This window comes from Cyanistes caeruleus, chromosome 7 (genome assembly GCF_971803275.1).
Source record: "Cyanistes caeruleus chromosome 7, bCyaCae1.hap1.1, whole genome shotgun sequence".
Taxonomy (NCBI): Eukaryota; Metazoa; Chordata; class Aves; order Passeriformes; family Paridae; genus Cyanistes; species Cyanistes caeruleus.
The window spans coordinates 12,888,522-12,910,992 of NC_141707.1; the positions used below are offsets into that span (position 1 = coordinate 12,888,522).

The window sequence follows — 22,471 nt, forward strand, 5'->3', positions numbered from 1 at the left end:
CCACACCTCTAAGCAATCATAAAGGATCCTTCCTGACTAAATCAGCTTAATCTCACTGTCCCCTGACAGAAAGTTTGTGCAGCCTGCAGGTCACCCTGCATGCTGGTTCTTCTTTCTCCCTGAGTACATGCAGTTTAGACCACTGATATGAACTTTACAGGATTCCAGATTTTAGGGCATACCACTAAAAGTATGGAGTAAAGTAAAAGTAAAGTAAAAATAAGTATTTGGGAAGTAAAAGAACAAGCCTTGCTGTTAAACAGTTGAAATTCACCTGTTAATTCTCAAAAATCACAAACAGTTGCCTTGAAAAGGTAGAGTCCCAAACAAAGCACACTCAGTGGACCAGCTTTTACTAAATGCCAGGAAAACAATGATGTAATTTTAAGAAACATGGTGCACATAGTGAAACAAAACCTAACTTTAAAATGTTTTTTCTTGAAATCTGACAGAGGACGTCGAGACAGAGTTTTAGTGAGAAGGCCTCAGTCTTGGGTTTTCCCAGCACGTTGTTTTAAGCCACTAAGTATGAATGAAAGGAAACTGCAGCCTCAGCTGGGTCCCCCTTGGTCATCCCAAAATGCCCCAGGCAGAGCCAGAGCGGGGTGTCCTCACAGCCATTGTGCACCATGGCCTGTCCACAGGTGCATCACCTTTCTTTTAGGCAAATACCTGGATCTGTACTTCATGACCAAAGCAAATCAGCAGAGGTCTCAATCACCAAGTCTGTGTTAGTTACTGTTTGCTACACACCTTACATAAATGAAGATTAAAACTTCTTATGGAGCCTCAAAGCTTAGGCCTTCATTTCAGAGCAACACAAGGTCATACTTTGAAAAATAATTCAATAATTTAAGATTAATTCAATGGTTAGAAGTATCTTAGTAAATGTTTTTCTTGAGAAATCTCTCCAAGTGGCATCTCCTCACAAAAGCAGCACAATGTAACCGTGTCTTTATTACTGCTACTACTGAGCAGCTTGGCTTGCCCCGTGCTTTTATTTTATAGTAGCTTTGATTACACTTTTCTCGATAAAGTCTGCATCTGACAGCATGGAACACATTTATCTCAAATATGGAAAGAAGTAACAGTAATAGGATCTCCTGCTTATATGTGAGAGAGTGAATGAGAGCATAACAAATTCACCTACGCCATTATCTCTCTGAACAAAGCCAGAATTTCAGCTGCAGTGACCTTGTGGTCACAAAGATCACAAATCTCAACACAGAAGATGTGGAAAGAAAAAGGCTTTAGTTAGACAGGTGTACATTGTTACAATACATCCTGCAGTTGTTATATATCCAAAACTAGCTCTCTTAAGACAGAAATCAGGCTTCCCCTTATGTTGGTCAATAGTTTACAAAATACAGCTGACAATAATTCACATTTTTGTTCAATAGCAGTAAGGGAAATATCTCTCCATTTGAAGACCTAGAAGCCAGAAAGAAAATAAAGTGCTAAAAATACAGACATTACAAACTTGCCCAGATGAATTTGACACAGCTCTGCACAACATACAAGAGAAGTCTTTTTTGAAGGGAGTGGCAGCTGAGGTCCAACAGAATTTAGTAATATTAACAGTAATGTTGTGGCAAACTTGATTGTAAGAAAAATCAAGATTCAAACACATTTAGAGAAATATACTTTGTATAACTAAACCAATAGAAAAGTTCCTATATAACAAATTAGTAATACATCCAATTTTATTTGCTTTTGTCATTATAAACCAAGTTATACTCTGTCTGGACTGAGCTTTGAGACCTAAAAGAGATCCCTGTGTTGCAGGGATTCTGAAGCTCCAAAAGAGATCACAACCACATTTAGGTTCTTTCCAGTCAGTAAAGGCACAGATATATCCCCATAGTTTTGAAACTCACAGCTCAGACCTCCAGCTCATGGAATATCATGTAGTCATCAACACTACCAGAACTAAAAGTACATAGCTCTGCTCTGAACACCAATCTAGATCTGTGCTGCTCTTCACATCCAACTTTTTATGCCACCTTGTTAAGGACTATGTGAGTACATAATGTAATTTAGAAGAGCTTTCCTGTTCATAAAGCTATGGCATCTCTTGAGGAGATAATATTTGTTCTGGGGATCAACAGGCACTATAACTGAAATTAAAGATGACTTTTTCATCTAAAAAATCCTTCTTAAGCCTGATTGACTTAGTGTCCTATACAAAATCTAGAGTTTGGAGCAAAAACAGAGAACACAGAGCCATGGTGCTGCTGACAGGAAAAGACAGTTATTGGAGGGTTTTATCCAATTTGATCCTACTCACAGTATATATATCTCAATTTCACACCATGTTTTAATAAAAGTAAGCTTTTATGAATATCCACTACTACTTACTGTAATAGATCCTAGGACTGAGAAACCTTCACGCTAAGAAGTAGGACCTAGGTGTTAAAATAATTCTCATTAAGCAACATAAAATTCAGGGAAACATACTTCAAGGCCCACTGAGTGAAAAGAACCAGAACACAGTATCAGCAGCTAGGAATTTATTAATTTCCCTTAGGTAACAACAGCCACTTTCATGAACAGGTTACAAAGAACATAATTCTGCAGATCAGGCAGATGTGTAGGCTCCATGTAATTTGGCCACTTAATCATCAGAAGTGCCATGAACAGTGTAAAAACTGATACCAAAGTGGGAAGGCATCAGTCATCTTCATGCTGTGCCCTGCCTCTCCCAGGAATTTTGATGCTGGCTATTTTGAATGGTAAGTTTTTCGAGAGCCTCCAGATCCCACTGCTGCATTTCATTTCCCTGAGGACATTAGACTGAGGGAAAGTCCGAAACACAGGACTTCTTACTAAAGTTGCCTTTATGCAACTTCATATTTCAAAGAAATAATAAACAATGCCAAAAGCTCTATTATAAGAATAAGAAAAGTATCTCAGGAAGTCTTTTTCCTTTGCAAGGCTAATAAATACAATATTTTAGGTATGCTATCCAGACCACAGTCCCATAATATGCTGAAAGGAAGCAAAGAAGCATAAAAGGTAGAATGGTGTTTTTATTACATTTTAATTCTTTCAAATTGTTTAACTGTTTAACTTCTTTGGGTTTATTTTTTGTTTTGTTTTGTTTTGGGTTTGGGGGGTTTTTTTGTGATATGGTCTACAGTCCAAATCTCATAAATGAGAATATAATTATATAGTACAGGAATCATCACTACAAACCTAGCCAAGAAGACAGGTTTTTTTCCGGGGATTATTTCTCAGCAAAGGATCAAAATCCCAGACCCATTAAATTAGGGGGAAATTCATTGTGTGAAAGTGAGGAGGGCTGGATTTTTCTGGACCATACCATACTGCAAACATGACCACAACCACTGAGTGCCTGCCTTGGGATGAAAAAAGTATTGAGTTTACAAAAGCTACCTATCTCCTTGCAAAAGCAAATACCACAAAGGCTGCTTCACTCCACTATTCACTGTTGAATGTTTTAATTCATGTGGGCTCTGGCTCTCTGTTGTCACTCCTTCACACATGTGCTTAATTTGACATACAGAGCCAAAGATTAGTTCCACTGAAGTCCTGTGATTTGCTTAGCGGTAGGATGAGAAAACTCCCTCTGGCTTCAAGTGTGAAAGATCAGACACTGAAGGATCAAACTTTATAGCAAGTAGGGTCAAGCAGCAAGCTCCCAATCCACAATATGAGCACTGGTTTTTATTATCTAGCGCTGCTCTGCTCTGAAGGACTCTTTCCAGCGTGACAGTTCCTCGTGATTTCTGAATGGCTGTTATCAGATCACAGCTTTACACTGAAGCTGTTTATAAATGTTCCTTATGACATTGCCTTTTTCTTTTTTCTTTTTTTTTTTTTTATCAAGCTATTTTTCCACCATGAAACAGGACATTTATTGTTCATATATAAGAGGCAATGAACCTGCAAAAGCAGCGTTCATAAAACCTGGAAACCTCCTCAACAAGCAGAATGAATAACTGTGATGGACACTCATAAATCACTCCATATCATTCATCATAATTCCTGAAGTTTCATTAATTCCTAGAGGAAGACATAAATCTTATGTGCATCTTAAGGAGCCAGCAGGCTGGCTTGCTCTCCAGGCATAAAATAAATATGATGCTCTCCTCCTTACTGAGGAGATGCAGATTTTGCATGTGTGCACAGCAGGAAATTGATGTCACTCAAAATGTGGGGAAATCCTGGGCAGCCCTACAGGCATCGCTTTGTTTTCAGAATGTGCAAATGCTCCATCCTAATCCTGCCCCCACTGAACTCAGTGAACCCTTTTTCCTATAAGGCTCTGGCAGAACTATATGTATAAAGCCTTTAATCCAGCTCTGCTTTTGAACAATCAGGGTAAGAGTGCAGATTTGATTTCCGGAACTGAGAGGCCACCAGTGCCTGGGCCAGTGGTGCAGATATCCTCTTGGAAAGGTCCTGAGCAGCTACACAGGATCTGGCTAACCTCTAACAGCTTGGAGGATCACAGAGATCACATAACAGCTAGCAGAATCCATCAAAAAAGGACAGCAACAAAATCTTTACTTTTAAAGCAGGCAAGCTGATATAAACAGAAAAAAGGAACCTTTGCAGCAAAGCCTGGTGCTATGCAAATTGCTCCCTGAAAATGCTAAAGCAAGTTTGACATCCTGTGGCCAGAGTCAGCATGGGAACAACTCACCTTTTCAAACCCTGGGCTTGATCACTCAGGAGATTATCCTGCTCCTGAGGGCATATATTTTTGTCTGAGGTGGGTATGACAGTCTTGTGAGTGAGTGTCCTGGAGGAAAGAATACAAATGTGTGCACTAAATATTTCTGTCAGGGGATGAATAGGGGCTGAAAGAGAGCAATATCACTTGAAAGCCCACAGGACATCAGAGGATAAACACAGGATGGGTCCCAGAAAGTCTGGGTGACTCCTCTGCTTGAGGTTACCCCCTGCCCTCAAAGAGGTATACAGATATAAATGGGGGACCAGAGACTGGGGGAAGAAAAACAAAAGAAAATAAACTAGAGCATGGGAAAACTAGTTTCTCCTAAGAAAAATGGGTGCAGTCTGAAATGTAAATATCTCTGAAAAGATAATTTAGTCATAATCAAAAAGTCTGTTTAAAAGTCTGCTGCTTTTTTTTTCCCAGCCCACATTTTCCAAAAGAAAGAAAAGCTGTCTTTAAAATATCTCTGCTAATTGTTATGAAACAATCACATGTAGCAATCTTGGCTTATTGATGCACATCCAACACACCACATCAATCTCTGTAAGCCTTTCCTAAGGTTTGTGCCTGTAGTTTGGAAGAACTGATTGTACAGCAAAGATAACAAGGCAATTTTTTAAAACCTAATTTGTAACAAATTATTTCTGTGGAAAGAGCAAATGATAACAAAAGAATAACTCTAGATTTATGGAACTGAGGTAAGACCCAGCATTCCAGCTGCACAATATCTTGGGATAAGTCATGTCTACACAATTTTTAGAAGATTGGCTTTGAACTTTCAAGATCATTGGCATACATTTTACATAGAATAGATTTATTGATAGGTTTATTAAGATAGAATGAGTATTTATATACTCTTGTTTTCCAGAGCAAACAAAATTCATAAAAGATATCCAAAGTATAGTATATGCTCAACCATGACAAGCTTTTCAGGTTACACAAACAGCCTTTGAATCAGGCCAAAAAGTGGTTATGTAGGTAAAATAACCCATTTCCTCATAATCTTCAAAATATTCACCCACTGTGAGCTGCTTTCTAGTGCCTATGCTGGGGGCAGATATAAATCTCCTACCATTTTTGAATGGCAGTGAGTTTGATTTTACAAAGCAATTATTTTTATTTTTCAACAACCATTATTTCAACCTTTTAAAAACACTGTATTTTATTCTCCCCTAGAATATGCAGAAGGTGGCTAAAAATGAGAGATAAATTCCAATAGTGAGGACACAAGGCAATGAAGCCCTTTGAGGACTGGACTATTTCATCATGTAAGTGGGTCTTGTGGGGTTGTTTATTTGTTTGTTTGTTTGCCTGTTGTGTTTTTTTCCAGTTGATTTCAGAATATCATGGGTCTGTTCGTCTTGTCCTTATCACTCTCTATGACTTCCTGAAAGGTGGGTCTCACTCTCCTCTCTCAGGACTAGCAACAGGACAAGAGGAAATGGCCTCAAACTCTGCTAGAGGAGGTTCAGGCTGGACATCAGGAAGAATTCCTTCACTGAAAGGGTGGTCAGGAATTAAAATGGGCTGACAGGGAGCTGGTGGAATCATCCCTGGAAGTGTTCAAGGAACACTTGGTGCTTTGTGGCACTTGGTGCTGTGGTTTAGTTGACAAGCTGGTGTTTGGGCAAGGGTTGAACAGGACAAACTTGGAGGTCTTTTCTCTAACCCTAATGACTCCATACTGATGTTCAGCCCAAAGCAAATTCCTAACTGGAAGTTTTAACTGTCAGAATAAAAAGTTATTAAGGATAGGAAAGAACCTGGTCAACTCTATTCCAGGTCAGCATAAAATGGGCTTTAACTCTTCACAAGGAAGATAGAAGAACAGCACAACTCTTTGTATTTAGTTTACTCATTGAAAAATACATTCAATTAGGCATTAATCTACACGAAAACATCTAATATATGCTAACTAAAGACGGAGAGATACTCCAGATGTAACAACACTCTTGTGAAAACGTCTGCTTCTTTATAAGGTTTTTCACTTATTTAATTTTTTAATAATTTTTAATAATTTCATATTAGAAAATTATTATGTGCACATCCTTACCATTATCCCTACAGTTGAAAATATAGATTAGGGTAATCAGTGGAGACAGGTGAGTCTTGTTTTACCCAGCAATGCTCAGTCACTGCTACTCCAGCTTGTGCAATGATGAATTATTTTGACCCTCTGTAGTTAAAGTGGAGCTTCAGCTGTGCACTTGGAAATCAGACCACTGTCAGAGCCTGGGTTTCTTTATCAGGTGTGCAAACACACAGGCACACTCTTTACTTTGCAGAGGTAGTTGGTGGCAATTACAATCAGAGAGGGGATTGCTGTGCCACTCCAAATTTGTGAGCTGTTATTCATCAATACTTGCACCAGGAAACATTAGATTATTCTGCAAGATGCTGAAAGTTCCTGTTGATTGAAATTATTTAAGGGTGCCAAATCAAGGCTTTTCTCTCTGCTGTACCACACCTGTTCAATTTCTCTTTCATTGTTATCATAACTGCAACAAAATAAGCACATCATGTACAAAAGGCCCCACTAACAAAGATGAGAATTTGGTTTGCAAACTACCTTGATTTGTGGAGTAAAAATCTCAAGAGTACTTATATGTAACTTTCAAACAGAACCTTAGAACCACCTTAGACAGCTGAAGAGCAGCTTAGAACCAGAATTTTGTGCAGGAATGCAGGCAAAATTTTAGGTAAACCAAGATCTTTAAGAAGCAGCCTTGCATCAAATACACGTTGTTCAAATATGCGACCATAAAAGCCACATTTTCTAAAAGGTCACGGTCCTATTGCATGCCATTGTCATTCCTCCTCTCATGACATTCACATTCCCTCTAAAGTCTTGCCCCTCCAGCCTTCCATGCTGAGCATGTCTCTGCCAGACATTGGCGCTACCTTTGCCACCGAGCACACGCACTGGCTGTTGCTTTCTCATCCAACGCCTTTCCCCACAACAAAAAATCCATGGGCAGCAGCTGCTGGACAAGCCAGCTAGCAAAACTGGATGTGAGGGAAGTGGGGTGGACTGAGGGGTCTGTTTTGGAGGGCAGTACTGTTGTAGCTCCAGTGGTTATGGTTTAAGTATCTTCTGTAGGAGTACAAAGACCTTTTAAGGCATAATCCAGCCTGTGTCCATTTTGAGAGGCTTGGCTTTATCTATGCATGGAGCTATGCTTGTTTATGGATGTTTAGCTTGTGAGAGACTGCTTCTGCTCCCTGGCTGGGTGTCTGAAGTTTTATAATGAGACTAGTGATCACATGCAGTATAAATAACAAAGACTCTCCAGATGCATACTGAGGCCTGCATGCATTTATGCAATCAAAGCAAAGCATTGAGGGGGAAAAAAATCAATAAAAGCTTAGGAACAGTGAAAAACCTGGGCTCCAAATAAACAGAACCATTGCTGTGCTAATAGATATTTTCCAGGAGGTCGAATCTTGCTATTATATCATACCCAAAATACAGCAGGAGTTGTTCCATGTGCTGACATCTGGCTGTAACAGCATGACCTCTGATACCATGCAGTACATAACCTCAGTGCAGGCTGGGAAGAAATTAGGAACATGACTCCACAGAAAATAGGACTAATATTCATTGGCTTATAGAATGGGAGTGAAGGGTGATTTAAATGCAAAATATCAGCAGTGAAATCTTGGTGTATTTAGAGTTGGCCTATTTAGCTATTTAACTGACAGCTGGTGATTAATGTAGATATAAAACTTTGAAATGTCTTTCTCTTGGAATACAAAGTTGATAGTGGTTTATGTTTCAGGTTTTTTGGTTCCTTTCTCAAATGAATTTCTAGAAGCTGAAGACCATGAATGGGAATGCTGAAATACAGCAGTTTTAAAAGCTTTCAGAATAGTCATGATAAGTGGTTTTAGACTTTAATTGAATCAATAGTAATAGTGAGGAACAATTGCTTTGATTTGTTATTCACCATATTTTGGACAACTTCTGTAACTGAATGATGGATTTGAGTGCATTTTTAAAAGTTAATTACCTGTTATCTCCATGATGCCACATGTTATACATTTTATTTTATTTTATTTTATTTTATTTTATTTTATTTTATTTTATTTTATTTTATTTTATTTTATTTTATTTTATTTTATTTTATTTTATTTTATTTTATTTTATTTCATTTTATTTTATTTTAATTTATTTATTTTTCCAGCACCTAGTACAGTTTTCTAATTGAACCACTGGGTGTCTTATTCAAATCACTATTTTTAATTATTGAAACATAGAAAATCAAGTATGATGCTTCAGCAATAAATTAGCATCACATTAGAGGGAAATAATCCGAACCTGTTCACTGAGATGTTGTTAGCTGATGACTTACTAACATGACTTTAATCTGAACAATTATGCCTGTTGAAATAACCAGTCCAGGTTTTCCAGCAGTTTGCAGGCAAGTTCAACAATAAACAAAGAAAGGTGACCAAACAGTCTAAGAGAAGAATTGGTCTCCTGTCAGGATCCAGCCCAATGCTCATTTAGGCAAGAGGGCACTTCATTTGTACTTCCACAGGCAATGGATCAGGGCCTTACTGAGAGATTTAAAGGAGGGAGAAGCCATCCTTTCTTGGTCATTGAAAGAACTTCCAGTGGAGAACAATGAGGATGATGGCATTGTTTAACTCTGTGACAAGTTACAGGATACTCTGAAAATAAAGCAAAAATACTCGACTTGCGTGCATGCTTCTGAACCTTGCCCAAAAAAGCCAGCATCAGGGCTAATCTCCCCACTGATAAACAGGCAGAGCCAGGTTACTGACTGGCACACAACTTTTAGGGCAGGCTACCTGCACAGCTTTCAAAATACTGACCATTCTTTTCTAGAGAGATTAAGGGGATATAAGAGAATTAGGAGATGGGCAGACAGGCTTTGACCTCAGCAGAGCAGACACCAGCTCAGCTGGAATAAAAGGGGGAAATGGGCCAGGGTCTTTCAGTGTTGCAGGCACTAACAAGCACAAGCTCCTGCTGCTGCTGGGTACCAGCAATGAGGGCTTACACACAACACTGCACAGAGTCAAGACCTTTATCTACTTGCTAAAATAAAACCCTTGAAAAGCATTTGCTGTGTGTGATAACACAATTCAAGTTTGTGTGCTCTCTCATATTACAGCCAAACTCTCAGAAAGATGATACATCAGAGCATAATATACAGGGACATCCACTGAAAATGAGGCCTCATGAAATATGCATGTCTTTGCTGTGTGTTTTGTTCTCCGTGCCATCTACTCCCTCTCCTAAGAAACTGCTCTGCTTCTGTTTGTGGGGATGTGAAATGCAGGGATATCCTGTTTAGCACAGAGCCACTCCACCTTAGCAGGATATCATGGGTGGCAGCTGAGAGCTGTGCCAGGACACTGCCCTGATCTGGCAGGACCCTGATGCAGCTGCAGGCTTGGTAGGTCAACACTTTTGCAGCCACTGTGAGATGGAAGTTTTAATCTGTTCCAACTCAAATGTTGATGTTTACTCCCCACGCTTTTCAATCCTAAACAATTATCTATGAAAAAACAAATTAGGTATGAGATTTCTCTCACCCTTCTGCAGTGTTTTGAAATTCCTTCTGCATTGTCTTTTGGTTTTCTGCTCCATCTTCTGCTCTTCCAACTGCTGCTTGGCAACACAGATTGCTGTGCAAAATATGAGCTCCTGAAGATTGCTCACTTCAATAAAATTTTAACCAGAGGCAAGAATGCAAAGTAATTGAAATGCAGTGTTTCAATAGCATAATTGTAGGTTTGGTTTGATTTTTCCATTGTGAGTGAAGGATTCTGTCTCATTAAAACAACACAGCTTCTGCCCAAGTGGACCAAGCCAGGCATGTGCAAGAACATGCAAGATGAAAGCCTTGCTGTTCTGGGGACTGCTGTGACACCTCCATTGCAAAAGGACACAATTCAGTGTTTGCCTTGCACACTGGCTCCTAAATCCCATCCAGTACCCTGCATGATGTTAACTCACACTGTTTAATGCTAAGCATAGGGGGTGTAGAGGACTTTAGTTACGAGCTAAAAGTCAGGATACATGAACTGTCCCCTGCAATACTCCTGGCAATTTAATTTGGCCTAGGGAAATTTTTGTCACCATTAGAGAACACAAAATGTGTTGGTTTCAAAGAGTCTTCACTACTCCTTCTGTGATACAAGGTTTTTCCCTTTGCATGATCAGCTTCTTTTTTCCCCTAAGAAATCAGTTTTTCATTCCATCTAAAGAATTACTTTGCAGAAAAAAAGCTGTTTTTCCACTTCTTTTCATTATATAATTTGCCTTTCAGATAGAGCTGGCATTAAAAAATAACCAGGCTTCATATGGGATAAAATAGCTGAGATGTTTTTTTCTTAGATTTTTACATTTTTTCTCCACATATTCTTGTATATTCAACACATTCCTCATTTTGTTTTTTTACAGACTTTATTTTCCACATTCTCAAATTATCTTATGTCTTCCTTCCAATGCTTGTATATTGTTGCCCTGAGCTCTACAATACAGTGTATGCTAACAGGACCCCAAGAAGGTGAGCTGTACTTTCCAGGTTGGAGTTATGAGAGGGTTTCTAGCAGAGTCTCTCTCCCTCTCTTGCCTCTCTCTCTCTCTCTTTTTATTAATCTTTGATAACCCTCTTTTTGATCTGCCCACTATACCCTTCTAATTTACGGATGCTTTTAAACCTCAGGCATGGGATTACTTCATTTGATTCATGGAAGACCATGAGCAGTTCAAATTAACCTTTTGCTTCCTTGGGGGAAAAAAAATTTACTTTGGGGATTTGGTTCACCTGTTGAGAAAGAAGCTGTCTCTTCTTATTTACTGAGATTGCCTCAGCACCACGAAGATGACTCATGCATACCCTGAAGTGTTTAGGTGACACCATAAATTCACTTCTGGGCACCATGGACCCTGTCCAGAGCAAACTGAGGTCAAAAAAATCATTCCTGTTGACTCCAGTGCCAAACCTACAGTACACTGAGTGCACTTTGTTCCCATGGGAATTAATGGAAGATGGTGTTTGGTGTATCAAAGAACCATCAAAAGGTAACACCTTATTGGTTTGGCTACAGAAAAACAACTGCATAAAGTGACATCATCACAAGATGATGACAATTGTATCCCCTGACTTTTCTGTATCTGTTTACCATCATTTTTTTCAAAAAGCTGCCCAGAAAGAGATGAGATCCATGTTTAAAATATGTGTTAGCCCTGCTTTTCTACCAGCCCAGTGAGCAGGAACAAAATTTACTGCAGTAAAATGAGTAAAAGGATAACTCTGTAAAGGAAAAAGGCATGGAGACCTCTTGAAAGGAAAAGTTACCCAGGATGGCAGCTAAAGGTCTACAGGATTGATCTGTTTGTCACTCACTTCTAAGAGTGCAAGGGACTACTGTGTTGAGATCTGCAGAAAAGAGCTAAGGAGAGCATTCACACAAATATCACTGAAAAGCTGGAAGAGTTTGACCATGAATGAAAACCATATTGAAAACCAATATGGTGACTTCATTTCCTGATACATATATCAAAATTGGTATCAGCCTGTGAGCTCTCAAGCACTGGATGTGCTTGCTGTGTTTGAGACACAGCTGAATCAGAGGTTTTTTGTCCCTGTCTCTGTCTGTCTTACCATAGTGCTGACAAAATAAAACAAGGCAAGGGGTGAAAGAAGAGCAAACACTGAATTTTGTTTCTGCTTTTCTAAGCATTTTGCAACAAGAACATGGCAATTAGAAAATGAACCCAGAAACTGGGTATTAGCTTAACACTATTTCTTTCTTCATGAGTTTCCCTTCTGTTCCCTTTAGCATTCAGAGACAAATCTGATTCTTTAAATCTGGTCCAGAGCGCTGGCCTAATTGCTTGACTGCAAACTATTTTACATAGCTTGATTGTATTGTTCAAAAACTATCCCTGTGCATACCATTTTACAAGCCTGCAAAAAAAAAAGCCACAGACCTCTGAGGGCAACAGCACTTTGTAAGGGTTTAATACAATGCCACATTGTGTGCACCCAGCAGGGCAGATCAGGGCCGTAGCAGAAGCTCTTTCTTTTACAGCTTTTCCACTCAGACCATCCATTTTCTGCTTCTCATAGCATAGGTTGCCACTACATTAAAAAAAATCTGAAAGCAGGGAAATGTCAGGATGAATGTTGTCTTTTCATCTTCACAGAAGCTGCTTCCTGGCATTACATTTGAGTGCTATCCCCTGCATGGCTTACCCTACTGGATTGCTGTAGCCTACCTGCCTCTGCCTCTTAATGAATCAGGACTCAATAAATCCTAGATCCATTGTACTTGTTCACTTGTAGCTAATGATAATACACAGGGAACACCTTCACCTGGGGCTTGTTGTGCCAAGGCACAGTGCAGATGAGTAGCTCATCCAAGACTATATAAGATATTTGGGTTATCTCTATTTTCTTGCTCCTGATCCCCCAGGGTGTGGGTGTTTTGCAGCAGGGGGTGTTAAGGTTGAAGCAAGGAAGCCTCTGAGGCTTTGTGGAGGACAACTCAATGCTATTTATTAGAGCTGGAGCAATTAACATAGAAAATCTTGTGTCCTTCTAGACAGTAGGAACCACCTACTAACCACCATGTAGTTAAACACCCATGGGGCCTCTGCTGTGTGTGCAGCACACCTTGTCCATAAAAGAGATTCTACCCTTTGTTGTTCAACTTCTTGTGTGACTTCCCTCCACCAAAACGACTCTATTCATCCCTTCCACTGTCAAACAGCAAGGGTGCTCTCATGACAGCTCCTTGCTGCACTCCTGGCTAAAGGCAAGGCCATGGAGGTGAGGCAGGGTGGAACAGAGCAGGACCTGCCGCAGACTCCTCTGCTCGCTGAGTTGGGAGTGCTCATCCTGGGGCTGACAGGTTTGTGCAGCACAGACCTGAGGGTCACACTGGGTGTGCAGCACAGCAGAGCACAGCAATACTCGCAATCCACAGACTGGAACTACATTGGCTCTTTCACATTCAGAGCTGTCTGGGACACAGATCCAGGTCTCTTCCTTGCTTGCTTCCTTCTGCTTTGCTTCTCTGCAGAAGCCAAATGCCCTCATAAATCAGTCTGCGCAAGTTCTTCAGGAAATGACTCAAATTGCCAAAGGGACTGAAGATACAGCAGCAACCAGTGACACCAAAATCCACACCTGGACCTGCACAAGCAGCAAAACGTGCAAGATTTATAGGCATGACTGAGCCAATGCAGAAAACACAGCTGAAGTCATCAGCCCTGGGTGAAGCAAACTTACTGTGCTGTGGCACTGGTGGAAGATTTTTCTTCAAGGTCAAATGATCCCAGAGGTTCCAGAGTTTTTAAAAGAAGATGTCTGTAACAGAAATGTACAGTCCTAGTTTTATGCTGCTCTTTATCTCCCTACCAGCCCACTGAGAATAATTAGTGTGTTGAGACATATGAATGGATTATACACAGCCTTAAACTGCCAAACACTCGACTGCAATGAAGAGCATAAAATTTCAGCATGGTGTAGAATGGATGTAAGAGGAAAAAGGAAAAGGAGGGGAAAGAACAAGGTGTAAGGATGGCTCATTTTCTTCTGCAAAATTTGAGTGACTACAGAAGAAGTGTGTCCTACTGTCACCTTTGCTACTTACATTACCTCTTTAGGTTTAATGTGCATCCCAGCCAGCAAAATCAAGCTCAAGGCCAGTGCAGTTAAAAAAGTGGAGCAGAGTTGAGATGGCCTCCATATTCACAGTCAGATACATTAAAGAAGATGTACAGGTGTTTATTTGTTCCTAGCAAAAGTGGAATGCACCAGATGTCTGGTATAAAAGTATTTAGTTGTAGCTGACCTCCCTTACAAAATGCTACACAGCTATGGTTTATGGGGTAGCTGTGGTTCAGCCTTGTGAGTCATGACTTTGTTCATTTTTGATGGACAACTGCTGTCTTTTCAAAAATTATTTCAGGAAATGGAAGAACACCGTGTCTCTTACAATCTGAAAGCAGACAGTAGTGGCAGTCACATGTAGTCTTATTTTACAGTAAATAAACCAGAAAATAGGAAATAATAATATGAATACTGCCATGTGCACACATAGAAAATTTCTCTTTCCCAGAATTGTGCAACATTACTAGAGAAATCAAGGCCAGAATCATACAAATCCTCAAAATGTCCACTAATTTAATATTACCACTTTCCTAGAACAGTGTGACATTATATACAGGTGTCCCAGCAGGAGAGAGAAAGCAGCGAGACAAGTAAGCTGCTAGTGAGCAGAACTGCCTTTATCATCCACTTAAATGACATTTAGCAATGGACAAGTCAAATTGCCTCTGTTTGACTTCACTGGCAGTGTGCAAACACAAGCACAAGCTGAACAAGAAATGGACTCTGTTGCAGTATTTACAGCACTTAGCACAAGCTGCTTTGCATGAGCACTTATTAATTGCCTGCAAAATCAGGGGAATATGTTCTGTGTGTGTCAGCTCAGCATATATTGTACATAATTGCACATTTGAGCCACACAGTAGTTTATGTCACTTTGTAATCACACTAATAATTACCAAACAACCAAGTAATTCAATGAACAGTAAATGTAACATTTAATTACTTTATTAATTTCCACATAACGTGGAAGAAGGAAAATGACCGGCTCAATCTATAATTTCACTGTGCTCACAAACCTTATCTTTATGCAGATATATGGGAGAAATTATCAAAACACAACACAGGAGATGCACAAACATAACTCAGCATTTCTTGATGTTTTTCATGTTGGCATCCCTCCTGCATGGAGCTTTGAAAATTTATCCTATAATGTCAGGCAACTTCAAGGCATCCTAAACTTCGAAAATTAAAAGAAAAAAAAAAATCTGTACTGAGATACAAATCCCACCTTCTGTCAGGAACTTACTGATTAAAAAACTCTTTATAGGTTAAGCCAACCATTACATTTTTATGTTGCTATATATTTCACAACATAAAAAATAAAATATTTTCTCCATAAAACCTTTCAAAACCGTAAATACTAGCACACTCCACAGCTCCAGACGAAGTTGCAATTTATTATTTATCTGTTTTTATATTCTGCTATGGTATCTTTTCCTTTTATAAGCCTGGCAAGTTTCCCACAGAAGTTTCTTCGTCAGCAGTTATTTTAAACTATGGCCCTTCATACTCCATGCTGCTCTTATGCTGAACCAGTCCTCAAGAGCTAAGTAGTTTTTAGCAGCAACATGTCTTGGTTTGGGGAGACACAACAAACTCACTGCAGTTAATGAGCATTAAGCTCTTTAAAATTCAGGTGCCTCATTCTGAACCACACCTGAATTCGTGCTGAGCGTGACGTTTTCACAAATATTTCCTCATTCACACTGCATTTGGTAAATATGCACAAGACCAAGCTCCAGCTTTCAGGGGCAGATTTTGCCAGACAGTTGCATCCACTCTCAGAGGAGAGCATCTCTGCCTGGAACCTCTCTCATCTAGAACAGGAGCCAAGGAGTGGACTATGGCTTTTCAAATGCAGAAGTACATTTGAAATCTCTGTAGCATGGAAACACAGAAGCAGCCCCTAATGTCCTTGAGGCTGTTTCTGCAAGGAAGTGCCCCTGGAGGTACCTGAACCCTGCCAGAACACACAGTTTTTCCTGGTGAGTGACAGCTGCCCATCTCCAATCAGTCACCACATCATGTGTTTGACTGTCAGTGACAATGGCAAAAGGCCCAGCCAGCTCGCACAGACAATGGGCTGGGATGGTCAGAGGAGTCAACCAAACTCTCCTTTGTCCTGGCCTGCAAGGATCAGGAATTAACTCATTTCTTGTGCTTTCTGGAAATTGCACAAATGTAATATTTTACTGGGGTTATTTAATAACATGGCAAACAGGAAGGGGTTAACACCTCCTGAACTACAGCCTAGACCTACTGTGAGAATGACACACCCCAGATCAGAGCTGAGGCCCACCTGTGCCCACACCAGAAAAGTTACTGCAGATAAGCCTAGAAGCTATCTCCTCTCAAAATAGAATTAATATAAATAGAATTAATATAAAAAAGGCTTTAGTGTAAAATGCTTTGATTTGTCCTTGATGCTTAATACTCATATCTTTTAGCTCATCTACTTTATTTATTAAACTTTCACCTTATCCTTCACATTTACTCTGGCACTCAAAAATTCTTAGTTCAGAGGATATAGTGCAATGCAAAGGGGTATGAACATAAAAAATGCATTACAGAAAAATGTAAATGCTCAGCTTTTCCTTGATATTTAATACTCATGCCTCTCAATTCATCCAGTGTATTTGTTAGACCTCCATCTTATCTTATCTCTCACCATTGCTTTGACAGTAAAAACTTCTGGTTCATCAAGAGGTATAACCTTGTGCTGAGTATTGAATACCATTCATGCTGGAATTGCTTAACTTACCATGGGGCTTGGAGCTGGAGAAACTGCTTCTGAGGGAAGAATCAGGATTTTGTGCTGTTACCAGCGACCATTCAGCTGACTTTAGGTTTTAAGAGCTAATTTTCAAGGTTCTTTGATAATGTATGTGAAGATACTTTATTACTGATCTAAAACCAAAGCTGAAACAAAAATCCCACTAATTTCCTGAAAGAGAGAACAAGAAGGGTCCCTAGGACTGAGACAGTTAATAATAAGTACTGCTACTCCTATGAAAAAGAAAAAGTAATGAAAAGATAATAACTTGACTAAGACAGGGTGTTGAAATGTTGATAGAAATCTAACTTACATAATACAAAGACAAATGCAAAGGATTAAAATACCATATAATTTTGAAACCATTACAATATGCCTGAGTGATTCTTTATTAGGGAGCCTCAAAAAAGCATGTAATTTCATCTCCCACAAAAGCTGTAATCTCTCTGCTGGGTGTGTTAAAAATGGCATTTCAACCTCCCCTGTGAAAGTCTTTGATTTTGTGAGTTTCTGTCAGGCTGGTCTCATTACTTTAATGCATTTTGTGTATATTGTAATAACATAAATGTTTTAATGCATTTCTTCTCAGATCAATCTGGACAGTTATCTTTAAATCAGTCTTGTGTAACGTTAGGTAAAGAAGTTATAATTGGATCAAGGGGAACTATTAGTAATGAAGAAGCATTAAACTTTATTTTGTTCATTTCCCTGTAGAAGAACTTGTAGTAATAGACTTCTGAAAACTACTCCTAGTTATATTTTTTAGTTCTTGACTTTTAGAAAACACTTATGTGAGATAAATGAATTTGGAAATGAACATGAAGTGCAAGCTATAATGCATATCTCACTCACAAATCACTTGCAAACCATTTTTATAAAATGCAATTAGCCATGTACAATGATGGCAAGAGACATACTTTTGAACAACTGGAAGCCATTATACTCAACCTGTCAAGAAATAGCCTCCAGAGAGCATGGAGCTGCAGAAGAGAAACCTCACTGCTCTTTAAAAACTGAGGCTGATTTCCTAGAATTATTAGAATGAGGAATTTTGTTTGACAGGTGGCATTACCACCCTTTGTACAAAATTTCTAACTCAGTATGAAGGGCTTGAATCTAGGCAGAAAGGTAAAACTCTCTGAGGTCTTGGGAAGCCTCAAACCTGCAAATTTTTTGTCATCAAAGCCTCGCCCCCTCCACTGAGGTAGCAAAAATATGTCACTGAGTACCAGAGCACAGTGTTGCAAGTGTGACTTGGGTCCTGAAAACAACTCATCCTGCACAGTGGCCATGTCACCAGCAAGCCATTAGCACTGTTTGGGAGCAAATATCACTCTTCCAAGGGTCTCTCCAATTCATATATACTCTTATATATGAAGGTGATGATGACCTAGCAATATTTAACCTTCTATTTTGAGCATATAATTGAAGGAATAATAATAAATTACTGAATATAAGAAGAAGGATATCTTGAAGCGCCATTATAACCACTCACATGCCATTATACTGCCATGTGAAAACTCTGCTTCTGTAAGCCTACCATCATTCTAATGAAATAAATAGCTTATTCATTAGGGAAGAATAAAAGCTTGAAGCTTTCAGACTTCAGCTGGGCATAATTTACTGATAGCAGAAAAAAAAACCAGAAAAGGTCAAATTTTCTACTGAAGTAGAACCATCAGGCAATTACTTAGTGGTGCATCAAACAATAGCACCACCATTGTCTCCAGAAACAGAAGGGTTTACAAGTTTGTATTAGCAAACACACTTAAATTGGGTTGAAGATGTGTGAAAACAGAGTTATGGGTTTGACCCTTGGTTGCTTCAGAAGCTCCTTATTCCAGTGGCCACCACCTGCAGGGCTGTAATGAACTACTATCCAAGCTGAATATTCAAATCCCAATTTAGACCCCTGAATGCTCGATGATCACCCACACCAGGTTCCTTTTTGTGGTTTTTTGCCAATCATTTATGTAACCCCTTGAGTGCACCCTGAAAGGTTCTGGGATAAATGCTGATCAATAACCATAAAAGGACTTTAAAAGAGATAACTTAATACTATCACTGTCTCAGAGCTGGCAGAGAAAGCCAACACACACTAAGGCCAGTGTTCAACCTGATCTAACCACAGTAATTAGACACTTCAGCTGTGAGCTGAATGCCTGTGACCTCCTGCCCAGTAAGGACAAGTTTAGCCTTTGGCTTAACCTCTGGCTAAAATCCATCTGAAAACTGTCATTTAATTCCACAGATTCATATTTCCTATTCTTAGGGATAGGCCATATAATTTACAGGAAGTATCACTTGCTGAATCTCTGTAGTTCTGACTTTAGGAGTTTTCTCATGTTGCTAAAGAAGTCTTTCTTTGCCTGGGGGCTGGCGATAGGTTATCAAACGAGTCCTTTTGGATCCAGTATTTAGCTCTGATGACTTGGCCATCTACACCATTTATCAGAACAAGGAACTGGGTTTTCCTTCACTTGAAAATTGGTTTATCCAAGAGAAAATTCATACCATGGACACAAATGGACTCCTGCCCAGTTCTGTTGCATGAAATGTACCAATCCTAATTGGGCAAAATCATTATGTGATACCTGTGAAGCCAAAGAAGAAGAAAACTACCAGAAACCATAATTCACTATCAATGAGACAAAATCAAAAAAAGAATTTTAGTCTGTGGCATTTATTGTGGTTGTAAAATAAAAGATATCAGGCTTGCAATGGCAGCCTTCAGACTCAGCTGAAGGAGCCCAGCGTTTAAAATGCCAGGATAGTCTAGGAGATGCACAAGTACAGGCAGATGCACAGGGAATCAAGTACCTTTAATGCACAACTTAAGCAACTGAGCTGCTCAGCAGAAAATTGTTTTAAAGACTAGGTAAAAGATTTTTTAAAATTTTAAAAAGAGGGGAAAAAAGAAGGGGTCTGGAATACACAGTCTGCTTCTTATTTCTCTCTTTAAGACAAGAATGTCAGGTAAAAACTAGAAATTGTCTGGGTCAGATGTTCAAAGGTGTCTGGTCAGCTGGGATGGAGGGAGCAGCTGTGTGTGTGGTGCTCAGAGCTGGGCAGAAGTGATTGACCCATCCAAATCTGCTGGAGTCAGCACCTGATCTGCTGGGGGCCTTTCAAAGTACCTTTTCCAAATTACCACATATTGATGCATCTGGCCACTTCTTCACTTGGAACTGCCTAAAACTTTTGAAAATGGAAGCCAGCTCCTAAAACATTAACGTCCTTGAGTGAGCAAAGTTTTACTTTCCTTTGTGTTGCTGAACACAAAAACTGGATTTGCCTTTGTAGTGTGGCTACTACATCCATACGTTCTCTGCCCAAAATCAAGCTAAAATTACTTCTGGACAGAAATCTTTTTCTTCTTGTTGTATCTTATACTTAGCCAAGATTATGACTCCTTTATATATGTGCTTTTATTTGTACAGCTGCTGGCATAGCAGGGAATCTGTAGCCACTGCTGGTTTGTTGGTACATTTTCATGTACATTGTACCAATTTCATGTTCATGTAACAAACCACAGGGGAGAAGATAATGGTTTTGGAGTTACATCACTTCCCTCTTCCATTTCTAATATGAATTGAAGTGAATTCATTGGAGAGAAACTGGGCTCAGAGCAATAAGTTATGGATCAGGAGAGCCAAGGGCCTAAAAGCAGCAGATCAAACTGGGGAGAGTAGCCCATACAGAAGTTTTTATTTTCTTTTCTAAGCTAGAGCATTTCCTGGATCTCCCTGGATGGCAGAGATGCTGGAGGTGAAGAGGAAGAGAAGGAAGACTTTAGTAGATCCCTTAAACTGTCCATGAAACTATGGTCTTAAATTTGCCAGGTGTTTAAAAGGCAAAGATGTGATTGAACATGGAAGGAGGAAACATCACAGATTCTTTGTGTGCACTTCCACAAGAGAGTGGATACATGTATAGGTGAGATAATTTATTTTTAATGTTTATATCAATTAATAAAAAGAGCACTCTGGATCCTACTATCTTGCTAGGCAAAACATTTTTCCTTTTGCCATGGATTAAACCGTAGCTTTACACACCTAAGGAATTTTTTCATTTTGCTGTATTTCACAAATAGTTTAAGAGTAAGCACACATTACTATCCTTGAAGAATAAAGATTGTAATTACAAGAAATTTAAAGAGTCCTACTTGACCTTTAAAAAGTGCATGCTTAACAGACATATTTATGGCTGCAGACACATCAAAAATTCTACACCTTGCAGGTATTTATGAAAACTGTGATGACACCAAAAACTTTTATTTCTTTCTGTTTCTAAACTGGGACAATGCCTAAGAGTATGTGTGGGCATTGCAAGATAGGAACACTTTGCCTGGTTTCTTTTGAAGTGTCAACATATCCTGCTACTAAAACATAAGCAACTAAGATTATCAGTATGTAAGGCAGCTGTTAGTGCTAGTTAAAAGAGAAAGGTGGGAGCTTGGACAGATTTTTCTAACTTTCTTAGCCAACAAACCTTCCTGCAGGGAAAGTGGGGGGAAGAAACCCCTGTGTCAGTTCCCTGAGCTCATTCAGTCCATGCTATTCCTTTTCCATATGAGCAAATCACCCAACACTGGCTCCTGGGACAGTTGTGGGCCTTGGCAAAGTCCAACTGCAGCGTTCAAACTTTGGGACACAGAACTGCACTGAGCAGTGGGTGTGTATTTTCAGCCTTCTCAGCAATACAGAAGACTCTTTCTTCATACATTAAAATGCTGACATTGGCATAAATCCAGGATGAAAATTAAAGCACAAAAAGGAGATGTTTCATAAAGCTATAAGTGATTGAAAACAGGGAATTACAATGCTAACTACTTTTCGATGTTAATTATAGAAGCTGCTACCAGGCACATTCTATATATACCCACCCTCTTTTCTAGAAGTAACAAGAGCACTTTCTGTGATCCTGTTATCACACTGAAACAGGAATTTGCCTCATTTTGCATTGTTAACTGTATTTTGATACAGAAATTTGTCTCACATAGGGAGCATTTACAATTCAACAGACCAGAAGAGGCTTTTTCTCTTCATGACTGCATAACATATCTGTATTGTAAATATAGCAGTGTTTTATTTTTTTGACCACCTCTTGACAGCCAAAACTGGAACTACTTATCTTTCTTGCACCACTTATCCAAAATACAACAAAACTTGGGAAGCTGCACACATTTAAACTAATATTTTTTCTGACTTTGGGGACATTTCTTGAGCCAAATTTCATGTTTTGATATGAAGAGGAAACTGCATTCTACATAAGCACAAGGCTCCAGCAGCAGAACAAGAATACCTGCACACAGAGGTGGTACCTGTGTTGGTG

At 39.3% G+C, this 22,471-nt stretch overlaps 1 protein-coding gene across 4 annotated transcripts in view; it reads left to right on the forward strand.

Moving 5' to 3' along the window:
• Window positions 1–22,471, forward strand: part of LOC111931945 (uncharacterized) — a 193,271-nt gene that overhangs the window by 126,570 nt on the left and 44,230 nt on the right. For 2 of the 4 annotated variants that reach the window (XM_086897296.1, XM_086897295.1), the window contains exon 5: window positions 5,882–5,973. In XM_086897296.1, the coding sequence (XP_086753422.1) occupies window positions 5,882–5,914 (33 nt within the window). In that variant the 3' untranslated portion in view covers window positions 5,915–5,973. Of the gene's footprint in view, window positions 1–2,956; window positions 5,001–5,881; window positions 5,974–11,141; window positions 15,569–22,471 lie in introns of those variants that run through there. The other 2 variants (XM_086897294.1, XM_086897293.1) reach the window with 2 other exon arrangements.